General features: G+C 51.7%; 1 protein-coding gene across 3 annotated transcripts in view; it reads right to left on the bottom strand.

Annotated features, from left to right (window-relative positions):
* The window catches only part of CLTCL1 (clathrin heavy chain like 1), a 112964-nt gene that overhangs the window by 44455 nt on the left and 55783 nt on the right, over nucleotides 1-12726 (bottom strand). For all 3 annotated transcript variants that reach the window (XM_062182078.1, XM_062182080.1, XM_062182079.1), the window contains 7 exons: nucleotides 11681-11818; nucleotides 8673-8837; nucleotides 7987-8167; nucleotides 6511-6674; nucleotides 4680-4805; nucleotides 3955-4097; nucleotides 3382-3616 (listed from right to left, as the gene is read on the bottom strand). In XM_062182078.1, coding sequence (XP_062038062.1) covers nucleotides 3382-3616; nucleotides 3955-4097; nucleotides 4680-4805; nucleotides 6511-6674; nucleotides 7987-8167; nucleotides 8673-8837; nucleotides 11681-11818 — 1152 coding nt within the window. The remainder of the gene's footprint in view (nucleotides 1-3381; nucleotides 3617-3954; nucleotides 4098-4679; nucleotides 4806-6510; nucleotides 6675-7986; nucleotides 8168-8672; nucleotides 8838-11680; nucleotides 11819-12726) is intronic.

Genomic DNA, 12726 nt, shown 5'->3' with positions numbered 1-12726 from the left:
CTGTACCTCCAGGGTCTTTTGGAAGAAGTCTTTGCCTGTGCTTATATCTTGCAGGGTTTCTCCAATGCTCTCTAATAATTTGATGGTGTCGGGTTGGAGATTTAGGTCTTTAATCCATGTTGAGTGTATTTTTGTGTAAGGTGAAAGGTATGGGTCTTGCTTCACGCTTCTGCACATGGAAATCCAGTTTTCCCAGCACCATTTATTGAATAGACTGTCCTTACTCCAGGGATTGGTTTTGGATCCTTGATCTAATATAAGTTGGCTGTGGATGTTTGGATTGATTTCTGGTGTTTCTATTCTGTTCCATTAGTCTATCCATCTGTTTCTGTACCAGTACCATGCTGTTTTGATAACAACTGCCCTGTAGTATGTCCTAAGATGAGGTATTGTGATGCCTCCGGCTTTGTTTTTGTTGTACAAAATTGCTTTAGCTATTCAAGGTCTCCTGCATCTCCACATGAATTTCAGCATCATTTTTTCCAGATCTGAGAAGAATGTCTTTGGTATTTTGATTGGTATCACATTGAATCTATAAATTGCTTTTGGGAGAATGGACATTTTGATGATATTGATTCTTCCAATCCATGCGCATGGAAGATTTTTCCATTTTTTGGTATCCTCTTCTATTTCTTTAAGGTTTTGTAATTCTCATCGTAGACATCTTTAACGTCCTTGGTTAAGTTTATTCCAAGGTATTTGATTGTTTTTGTAGCTATTGTGAATGGGATTCATCTTAGAAGTTCTTCCTCAGCCATGGCATTGCCTGTGTATACAAAGGCTGTTGATTTTTGTGCATTGATTTTATATCCTGCTACTTTGCCAAACTCTTCTATGAGTTCCAATAGTCTCTTAGTAGAGGTCTGTGGATCCCCTAATTAAAGAATCATATCGTCTGCAAAGAGGGATAGTTTGAGCTCTTCCTTCCCAATTTGTATCCCTTTAATTTCTTTTTCTTGCCTAATAGCTCTGGCTAGAACTTCCAGAACTATATTGAATAGCAGTGGTGAGAGTGGGCATCCCTGTCTGGTACCAGATCTCAGTGGAAATGCTTCCAACTTTTCCCCATTCAATAGGATGCTGGCTGTGGGTTTTTCATAAATTGCTTTTATGGTATTGAGGAATGTTCCTTCCATACCCCGTTTGCTTAGAGTTTTCATCATGAAAGGGTGTTGAATTTTATCGAATGCTTTCTCTGTGTCTATTGAGATAATCATATGGTTTTTCTTCCGCAGTCTGTTAATGTGGTGTGTCACAATGATTGATTTGCAAACACTGAACCATCCCTGCATACCAGGGATAAATCCCACTTGGTCTGGGTGGATGATCTTTCTGATGTGTTGTTGTATTCTATTGGCGAGAATTTTATTGAGTATTTTTGCATCTATGTTCATCAGGGATATTGGTCTGTAATTTTCTTTCAATGCTGCATCTTTCTCCGGCTTAGGGATTAAGGTGATGCTGGCTTCATAGAAAGAATTTGGGAGGATTCCCTCTTTTTTAAAATTTTGTTATATAATTTGAAAGGCAGAGTTACAGAGAAGCAGAAAGAGAAAGTCTTCCTTCCGCTGTTCACTCCCCAAGTGGCCACAATGGTTGTAGCTGGGCCAACTTGAAGCCAGGAGCTTCTTCTAGGTCTCCCACATGGGTGCAGGGGCTCAAGCACTTTCCCAGGCCATAGTAGAGAGCTGGATCGGAAGTGTAGCAGGCGGGACTCAAACCGGTGCCCATATGGGATGCTGGCACTATAGGCAGTTGCTTTACCTGCTACGCCACAGCGCCGGCCCCTAAACTTAGCTTTCAACTTTATTTTTCCAGGAATTTTTTGAAGTATCCTTGAAGAAAACAACTCGTACTCTGTAACATTTCAAGGCCTAAAACCTTCAGTATGTATTTTCGGTCTCATCTTCTGAGGGTTATTACAACAGACACCCTAAACACCCCTGTCCACTGGAACATTCTGACATGTGGAGCATTGGCCCAGTCCTGGTGAGAATCATCTCTGCTGGGGATCAGACGTAAGCGAATGGCAGAGATGTTCATGTCTGCTAATGCAAGGCCGGCTGCCTATGTGTGCACAGTTAGAGGCCCAACCAACAGGCCATAGCTCTCATTTTGGACAGAGCTGACTGAGTGAGTGTCTCTCTCCTTAGCTAAACTCAGCCTGTTGGAAAGGACACATCCCTTCACAGCACAGGTGTGCTAAGATCTCAAAGAGATCACTCAATGTGTCTTCAGATAATGATGATGGGGGCTGGCACTGTGAACAGCGGTTAAAGTCAATGCCTATGGTGCTGACATCCTATATGAGCACCGGCTCAAGTCCTGGCTGCTCCACTTCCCACCCAGCTCCCTGCTAGTGTGCCTGGGAAGGCAGCAGAGAATGGTCCAGGTTCTTGGGCACCCACACCCAAGAAATAGACCCAGGAGAAGCTTCTAGCTCCTGGCTTCAGATTGGCCCAGTCCAGCCACTGTGACCATCTGGGAGTGAACCAGCAGATGGGAGATTTCTCTCTCTCTCTTCCTTTGTAACTCTTTCAAATTAAAAAAATCTTAAAAAAAAAAAAAAAGAAAGATAAATTTAGTAAATTAAACCACAAAGTGACTGGGATCAAACTCAAGTCACGGTTTTACAGAAACCAGCTCCCGAGATCATCAGGTGACAGGCTGTGTCACTCAGTTCTGGACTCAATGTCCAAATCTAGAGTAGAAGCAGCAGCTGGGAACCTTTCCTCCATCTTCAATGCCACATGTGTGTGCTCTACAGCATGCCTTCTTAGCATGCCTTTTCCAGCTGCTGCCAGAGTATCACATGATTGGACACGCCAAGGTGTGGGGGCAGACTCACCACCCACATGGAACCTGCAGCTGAACAGCTCTAGGTTCAATCATATGAGACTGCTGGAGTTTCAGGTGGAAAAGTTTCACACTGACAGTTCAACCTATAAACATTACCAGATCCATGCCTGCATAGAGGCAGGAAGGAGACCTGGGGCAGTGTTTTCTGGAGGGACCAGCGAGAACTGAGTGTGCTGGGAGGAGACAGCATGGCCAGGTATCATGGGTCACTCCAAGGAGGAGAACAGGAGGCACTGGGTAACTGCTGGCCACTCCAGGTGGGTGACAGGAGGCGCAGCTGACGGGGTCAGTGAGGTGACCCTGAGGGCCGCAAGCAGACAAGTGATGGGTCGGATTCATGGTCATCTAAGCCTACAGCCACAATACATGCACTCCAGGCAGTAGCAGAACACCAAAGGTACCAGAATTACAAGCAAGTGAAATCTGGAGAAGCACTACATGCCCACCCACTGCAGGCACACAGCTGAAGCCCTGGCCCCTGGGGCCACAGCAACACAGTAGCTAAGTACCCCTGCAACGTACCTTGATGAGGTCAAGGTCACACTGGCCCCGTTCGTAGGCCACGCAGGCCAGATGGGGGTCCCGCTTCTCGCAGTAGCGGCCCACCACGCCGCTATCATAGTAGGCGTTCTCTCTCAAGAAGCGCTCGGGGCTGTTGTTGCTGTCGATGTAGATTTTGGCCAGGGCATTGTGGGTGGCAGACTCTTCACAGCCTTCCTGGATCCGGGACTCCAGCCAGGGAAGTAGCAACTTGAGCCTTTGAAAGCAAAGATTCCGTGAAAGTCTGAAGACTAGCGCTGGGAGCCACTAGGGCAAGCCCAGGGCTTGGAGGGGTGCTTCCTGAAACAGAAATGCCCACGCACTCCAGGCTGCTCTCAGGGTTGAGACAGACCAGGACCCAAGACTGATTTCAGTTAATTTTTCCCCTCAAAGTCTTCAGTACCAACAGCAAGTAACCCATCCTGAGATCAGCCACGGGCATGGTCCACGCACCGGGAGGCTGACCATGAAGGCATCTTGGAGAATTAGGCAGAGAACTAACAACAAACCCTGAAGTCCAGGAGCAAAAGGAGACACCGAGTGAGGCTCCTGTACCTGTTCCTCTTCTCTACTTCGGCCACCAGCTCATCGGTGGAGAACTGCCCCCTCACTGCCATGATTAGGTTCTTAATGACGTCCTCAGAGCAGTCCACGTCCAGCAGCCCTCCAACCACGGCTGGGATCCGGCTGGGGTTGACCTGGAAGAGTCGAGGTGGTGACTACAGGGCTGTGGATGCAGGTTAGTGCTAGAAGCTCCCTGCCTGCCCCCCAAGATTTGCAGAGAATGGGTGCAAACCCTGAAAGGGCTGCCATGTAGGAAGGAACCTCATCCCTCCCACAAAATCCGCCTGTTGAAGGCCTAGCTCCTAATGGGACTGTAATGGGAAATAGGGCCCTTAGGGAGGTGATCGCTGTTGAGGGCAGGGTCGTGATGCTACAGGACTGCGGTCCTCCTAAGAGGAGGCACAGCCAACAGGAGTGCACAGGCACAGAGAAAAGGCCACGCCATGTGAGGACACAGTGAAGAAGAGGGGCCGTCTGCCAGCCTGGGGGGATCCCTCACCAGAAACCAAGCCTGCCAGCACCTTGCTCTTGGACTTAGGGCCTACAGAAGTGCGAGAAGCGAGTCTCCTGTTGTTTAAGTTTCCCAGTCAGTGATACTCTGATCTGGCAGCCCGAGCAGAGACTAAGAGCCCGCCCTTCGGACTAACAGTCTCTGCAATGGTCAGGGCCAGGGCAGCCTCTCCCGTGCACGCGCCGCCGCGGTGAGCCGGCAGTACCTTCTGCACGTAGATCTCAATGTACTTCTGCAGGTTGTTGCGGTACAGATACAGCACCAGGTCGTGCACGAAGTCAAAGCGGTCGCACACGATGATTAGGGGGAGCTGGTCAGTGAGCTTGGCCTCCTGAGAGTGGGAAAGCACAGCATGGTCAGGTGGCCAGGACCCCGCAGGGCCACAGCCAGGGCCAGAAGCTGGGGACCAGGACGGCACTGCCTCTGTCGCTGCAATCCTGCAGGGAACTCGGGAGGGAATGCTGCTCCAGACACTCTGTCCTTTCAGGTATTTTCTTGGGGGGACGTGGTCTTTGCTTTGGGAAACAAGCGGGTGGGAACAGTACTAAACTTGGCAATCATATTCTTACTTTGTACCAATTCAAACGCCTTCTGTATGGGCGGCACATCATGTGAGAAGCTGACCCGGGGCAGCACGCCGTGGAAAGGGCTGTGTCTTCACATAAGCAGCCCCCCATCCACGCATCATCAGCCTGTGGATACCATGCGTGCAGCCCACACCCCCAGCACCACTTGCATCCTGCTCCTAGACAGTTATGCACTCCAGCAGGACAGGCAGCAGGCCCTTGTTGGGACTCATAACCACAGTGCATTTCCCAGGTTCTCTGAAGGTTCTATGTCCAAGCGACCTCACTTCCTCCAAGGGAACGTGAATTAAAGTGGCATCTACCACTGACAGGTGTCAGCCATGCAGCCACCAGTGCTGCTCTCCTCACACCCTCCACTTCTTCCACGTGGCTGGGAAATCAACACCCAGGCCAAAGCAGCCCTCATCCTGCTCCCTGAAGGAGGGTGGGAGGGAAAGGAAAGCCACCACACTTACCGCCATGGTCACCCAGACTGTCACGTGAGAAAGAAGCAGGCTTTTAAAAACAGTACTTATTGGGCCGGCGCCGCGGCTCACTAGGCTAATCCTCCGCCTTGCGGCGCCGGCACACCGGGTTCTAGTCCCAGTCGGGGCACCGATCCTGTCCCGGTTGCCCCTCTTCCAGGCCAGCTCTCTGCTGTGGCCAGGGAGTGCAGTGGAGGATGGCCCAAGTGCTTGGGCCCTGCACCCCATGGGAGACCAGGAGAAGCACCTGGCTCCTGCCATCGGAACAGCGCGGTGCGCCGGCCGCAGCGCGCCTACCGCGGCGGCCATTGGAGGGTGAACCAACGGCAAAAGGAAGACCTTTCTCTCTGTCTCTCTCTCACTGTTCACTCTGCCTGTCAAAAAAATAATAAAATAAAAAAAAAACAGTACTTATTTATTTACTCTTTACTTGAAAGGCAGAAAGAGAGAGAGATGGCAAGAGATTTCCCATCTGCTGGTCTACACCCCAAATGTCCACAACAACCAGGGCTGGGCCAGCACAAAGCTGGGAGCCAGGAACTCAACCCAGGTCTCCCATGTGAATGATCCAGGACCTGCAGCCTCCCAGGATGTGAATTAGCAAGCAACTAGAACAGGCTGTGCAGCCAGGCCTCAAACCCAGGGCATCCCAAGCAGTGTGTGAACCACCACGGAGGCAAACGGCAAAGCAGGCTTCTTGTTTTGTGCTAGCGCTGAGTGGGTTCTGTGTTCTGGGTCCCACCTCACCACAGGGGCATGGCTGAAATATAGCGTAGCAATAAGTGACTCCTCCACTCACAGGCTAGAGAATTCCTGCCCAGTCTCAAGCGTCTGGCCACAAAGGGGTCTTCTGAGTGGATTCCTCTAAAGACCTTGGGCCATAAACAGTGGGGTCCACTGCCGGGGAGGAAGGGAACCATGGGGACAGACCCTGCTCTCCAGCCCTCAGGAAGCCTGGCCGAGGCTCAGAGACACCCGCACACACCTTCAGGAAGTTCTTCACCCGCTCCGGGTTGTAGCAGCTGCTCTCTCGGCAGATCCTCTCCACCTCCTTGATCTGCCCCGTCTTACAGGCGGCCTGGATGTATTTCAGATGCACGTCTGGGTCTTGGCTGAAGTTCACGATTGAGCCCAGGAAGTAGAAGAGGCCTATGAAGAGAGACTGTTCCAGCTGGCCTCGTAACACTTCCCTGCATTCTCCGAGGCTGCGGCCCACCTGACTTTGACGGCCCAGCCCGCTCAGATCTCATCACCTGTATGAAGTTTTGTCTGCTCTGGTATCTCCAAACAAGCACCTAGTCAATCACATTTCCACTGAATCTGGCAACCTGGATGTTCTGCTGTGAAGCACTGGTTATCTGGTATGTGGGGGTGCGCATTTCTCCTGAGGAGCCCAGGCACACCTCACAGGGTCTTCGTCAAGACTAAGTCACACTGAGGGAACCTCACAGGACTAGGCAATGGCTGCTCTAAAGACAGGCCCGTGGGCTGGCGTCGTGGTGCAGCAGGTTAGCTGCCACCTGCGACACTGGCATCCCTTGTTACAATGCCAGTTCTAGTCTCGGCCGCTCCACTTCCAACCCAGCTTCCAGCTAATGCTCCTGGGAAGGCAGCAGAAGACGGCCCAAGTGCTTAGGCCACTGCCACCCCTGTGGGAGACCTGAAAGGAGTTCTGAGCTCCTGGCATTGGCTTGTGCCAACCCTGGACATTGTGGCCACTTGGGGAGTAACCAGCAAATGAAAGATCTCTTTCTCTCTTTGTCATCCTGCCTCTCAAATAAATCAATCTTATGAAACAAAACAAACAAACAAAAACAGAAAGATGCCCGGAACAGAGAAAACAAGCAATAGCCTCCAATCAGAGGCTCCCAGGGAGAGTCTGTGATCCCACACAGAGCTGATGGCACACTTGGGGAATCACAGAGTGTATCACTTAAAAGAAACTCAGGACAGGACTCAGATGGCTGAGACAGCAACACCACCGAGAAGAACCCTTTGCCAGGTGGCTGTCGGCTGTAACCACGAGACAAACAACGGGAAGGAATGGTCACTCCCTGGGCCAGCAAACCCCACAACTCTACTCTGCTGCCACCCCCTGCCCCCGCCCAGTTCCACCCAGTCTTCTGCTCCAACTTTTCCTCCAGGGGAAGGTAAAGGAGCTGCTCCCACAGGGGCCTGTGGAGGAGACAGACACTGGGCCTTTGCCAGCACCCAGGATCGTCAATGTGACATCTTAAGATGAATTCTGCGCCGGGCTGTGGCTCTCTCCATCCCAACGCCGGCCAGTTTGACTCCTTCTTTCCTTTGCAAACACCACGGTGATGACTCAGCTGAGTAACACACCCGAGGGAGCGCCAAGCACTGCAGCCTCCCTAGGGGGCTGAGGAAGACGGTTTTGGGTTGGGCATGGGGAGAGCAGGCACAGTCCTGTGACTGGAGGGCCAGAGGCTGTATGGCTTACCTTCGTAACTCTTGAAGGATTCAAAGAGCTCCACCAGGGCCTGCGTGCCCAGCTGCTCATGGTACTTAGAGGCCACCTGCACGCACAGCTGAAGGTTCTGTCTGATGTTTGCAGACAGCATGGCCCGCAGACACTCCAAGGAATCCTCCACAGACAGGGAGCCAAAGAAGTTGACGAGCCACTGGGGACAAGGGAAGATCAGTCCACAGCTGAAAGCCATCAGAAATGCCGCTTGCACTGGGAAAACAGGTGGGTCGCCCCCACCTGCTCCTGCACGTCAGAAAGATGAAAAGAATGCCTACTGCAAAACAACCATGCATCGTGGTGGAAAGCAGAAGCGGGGAGGAAACTTGCGAGGAGATGGCGGCCCAGCCATTGGTCCTGGGACGGCCCGCGGCTGGCACTAGAACCTGATCTGCAATCAGGAACACAACAGCTACCCTGCCCTGTCCTAACGGTTTCAGACAGCTCTGCCCATGTCCATGGTTACCAGGTCATCTCTATTCCAGCGGTCAGACTAAGTCACAGAGGGACACTGTGGAGTCCAGACATGCTGCTGGGCGGGTGACAGCCGCACAGCCTCGCGGCAGCCTGGTCCCACAATCCTGACAGGTGGTGGACATGGGGAGCATGCGACACAGGTGACCAAACACCAGCCACAAGGAAGCGTCCCAGGGGCACTCTACCTCCGGATTGAGAAGGTGGGTGTGGACCACGGCCCTCTTGATGTCGTAGAGGTCGGTGTAGTGCTCCAGAGCCCGCTGCAGGAGGCCTGCCTTCTCACACAGCTGGCCAATGTGGGCCCGATCGTAATGCGTAAACATCTGATTTCCAAGGATGGCATCTGCAACCTACAAAAACAGTGAGAGCGTAAGGAAGCCTGCGTTGTGGCCATCACCTCCACAGAGCCATCGTTCAGCCATGTCCCCAGTGTGAGGGACAGCTCAGGAACCAGCGCTCATGGGCTCCTGCCCACGTCCACGAATCCAGGGGGTGGCAGTGGCAGCAGTGCTGGCAGGTCCCGAGCAGAGCCCTGGCTCCCTTCCAGGCACCTGAGGCCCTTCATGTGTTGCCAGAGCACCGCGTGTATGAGGGAGGCCAAGGTTCCAGACGGCACCATGACTGGGATGGACCTGGTCGCTCTTGGGACTTTCTGGGGATCGTTTTTCTCCAAGGTTCTCTATGGTAAGACTGACGTGTGAGCCAGACCCTCCTCTGAGCTCAAAACTCATACTAGGGACGGTGAGGTCTGGAAGTAACAAATCTCACTTGTGCTTAGCAGACTTCCCTAAGGGTAGAATTAGGGAGCTTGGGGTTGCATTTAAAAAAACACGTGTTTGGTTAAGATGCCCGCATCCCACAGTGGAGTGCCTGGATTTGAGTCCTTTCTCCAGCTCCTGATTCCACATTTCTGCTAATGTAGACCCTGGGAGGCAACAGGGGATGAGTTCCCAGTTCCTGACTTCAGCCCAGTCCAGTCCTGTTCCATTGCAGTTGTTTGGCTGGTGAAGGGGTGGAGCCAGTGGATGGGAGCTCTGTTTCTCTGACCCTTGAATAATAAGACCCAGCACCTCCACCCAGCACCCAGGAGCCAGCCTGAAGGAGGCGTAGCCCTCTACCTGCCGTCCAGCACACTGCTTCCTATGTCTTCCAGGCTGGGAGAACAGCAGCCCAGTGTGGGACCAGTCATGCACACAGCAACCTCAGATGCAGCCTGCACCCCACTGTACCAGGGCTGCACATATCCTGGGCTCCCCACAGAGCACACGATGCACACCAAGTCCTGAGAGAAAAGCTGGGGCACAACTAGCACTTGTCTGTGCCCCTGACCTTGGCTTCCTTCCATGGGTCCTCATTCATCTCCCTTCCAAACACCTGTCCCTTACCAGAGCCATGGTGTGTTTTAGAGAACTCAGAAAACACAGCAAAGCAAAGACAGAGGGCATCTCCAATGCCTCTCATCCAGAGAAGACCACCTCAACGATCCAGGCACTGTGCCCAGCTGCCTGCCTGTCAGGCTGCCCGCCTTGTGGCACTGGCATTCCCTAGAGTCTGTCTGTTGAGTTTCTGAGTCCTCTTCGCTTTGGTTTCAAACTTCATTTGCTAAAAACTGGCATATATATATATATATATATGTATATGTGTGTATATATATATATATAGACCAGTGCTGTGGAGCAGAGGGTTAAGCCACTGCCTATGATACTGGCATCCTATGTAGGCAATGGTTCGAGTCCCGGCTGTTCCACCTCCAATCCACTTCCCTGCTAATGCACCTGGGAGAGCAAGGGAGGATGGCCCAAGTCCTTGGGTCCCTACACCCATGTGGGAGGCCTAGAGGAAGCTCCTGGCTTCAGACCAGCCAGCTCTGGCCATTGTGGCCATTTGGGGAGTGAATCAGAGGATGGGAGATCTCTAACTCTGTCTTTCAAGTAAATAAAAAATAAATCTTTAAAAAAAATCAAAGGGGCCAGTGCTGTGATGTAGCAGGTAAAGCCGCTGCCTGCATTGCCAGCATTGTATATGGGCACTGGTGAGTCCTGGCTGCTCCATTTCCGATCTAGCTCTCTGCTGTGGCCTGGGAAAGCAGCAGAAGATGGCCCAAGTGCTTGGGCCCCTACACCCACGTGGAAGACCCAGAAGAAGCTCCTGGATCCTGGCTATGGATCGGCACAGTTCTGGCTGTTGGGGCCATTTGGGAAGTGAACCAACAGATGGAAGACTTCTCTCCCTCTCTGCCTCTACCTCTCTGTAACTGCCTTTCAAATAAATAAAATAAATAGTTACACAGAGAGAGAAGAAGCAGAGAGAAAGAGGTGTGTTCCACCCACTGGCTCACTCCCCAATTGGCCACAATGGCCGGAGCTGCGCTGATCAGAAGCCAGAAGCCAGGACCCTCCCCACTGCAGGCAGTGGCTTTACCTGCTACACCACAGCGCCAGCCCAAAAATTCCTATTATTTTTTAAAGAAGAAAAATAAGGGGTCAATGCTGTGGCGTATTGGGTAAAGCTGCCATCTTTAGTGCCAGCATCCCATATGGGCACCAGTTCAAGTCCCAGCTGCTCCATTTCTGATCCAGCTCTCTGCTTGGCCTGGGAAAGCAGTAGAAGATGGCCTAACCCCTTGGGCCCCTTCACCTGCATGGGAAGATTGGGAGGAAGCTCCTGGCTTCTGGCTTTGTATCGGCACAGCTACAGCCAATGCGGTCAATTGGGGAGTGAACTAGCAGATGGAAGATCTCTCTCTCTGTAACTCTGCCTTTCAAATAAATAAATAAATCTTTAAAAAATATGTTAAGTGAAAAAAGGATACAAGGATAAACATTTTACAATTTCATTTATGGGAAGTACCTGGAACAGGCAAATTCACAGAGACCAAGAGCAGCACAGCGGTGGCGGCCAGGGGCTGGGGGCAGGAGGGAACAGGGAATTCTTGCTTAAATGTTACACAGTTCTTGTCTGGGAAATTTATAGCAGTAATGGTCGCATAATCATGGGGGCGTTCTTGATGCCACTGAATATACACTTAAAACTGTTAAATAGGTAAACTGTGACGTCTATTTCACCATAATGAAACAGACAAACCTCTGGCAGGAGCACAACCCAGCACACGGCCATCTGCACAGAGGTGCCTGCTGCACAGAGGTGTCCCGGGTGCTCTGCCCCTCGGCGTGGGCCTACAAGTGTCACTTGCCTGGGGTGCGTGAATCAGGTTCATCTCCAACAGCCGCGTCTGCAGGTGCCCATCAGCTGGCTGATTGTTCTTCAAGGCATCCAGCAAGAAGGAAGTACACTGCTGAATTAAGCTGTTTTCCATGAAAATGTCCACAATCTGAAACAGATCCAAGACACATTTTCACTCAGAGCAAAGTCTCCATTTTTCCTACTGAAATAGGTCCTGAAATAGAACCCCATTTAGAAACTCAACAACTGTTTTCTTCCACTGCATCTACCTAGGTCATCAGAATTCATGTAATTCATGAGCATTATTAGTGTGAACAGTAATTGTGTAATTTAAAAACACTAAAATACAAAATGTCATCAAGGGTTAAAACTGGATGGGACTGGTGCTGTGGCACAGTGGGTTAAGCCACTGCCTGTGACGTGCGCCTCCCATCTTGGAGAACTGGTTTGAGTCCTGGTTGCTCCGCTTCCAATCCAGCTCCCTGCTGATGCACCTGGGAAATCAGTGGAAGATGGCTCAATGCTTGGGCCCCTGCCACCCAAGTGGGAGACCTAGATGGAGTTCCAGGCTCCTGGTTTTGGCCTGGCCATTTGGGGAGTGAACCAGTACATGGAAGATCTTTTTCTCTCTTTGTCTCTGTCATTCTGCCTTTCAAATAAATAAAATAAAAATAAATAAATAAATAAAAGACAAGCTGGAGACTTTCTTGTTGAGAGCTAAGACAGTGTGGTTCAAACCCCTTATTCATGATCTCTAAAACAGCTGTGAATTCCCTGATGCAGCCGGCGCCGCGGCTCACTAGGCTAATCCTCCGCCTTGCGGCGCCGGCACACCGGGTTCTAGTCCCGGTCGGGGCACCGATCCTGTCCCGGTTGCCCCTCTTCCAGGCCAGCTCTCTGCTGTGGCCAGGGAGTGCAGTGGAGGATGGCCCAAGTGCTTGGGCCCTGCACCCGCATGGGAGACCAGGAGAAGCACCTGGCTCCTGCCATCGGAACAGCGCGGTGCGCCGGCCGCAGCGCGCCTACCGCGGCGGCCATTGGAGGGTGAACCAACGG

This window comes from Lepus europaeus, chromosome 23 (genome assembly GCF_033115175.1).
Source record: "Lepus europaeus isolate LE1 chromosome 23, mLepTim1.pri, whole genome shotgun sequence".
Classification (NCBI taxonomy): Eukaryota; Metazoa; Chordata; class Mammalia; order Lagomorpha; family Leporidae; genus Lepus; species Lepus europaeus.
The sequence above is the reverse complement of the archived record's forward strand: the minus strand, read 5'-3'. Positions and strand labels throughout refer to the sequence as shown.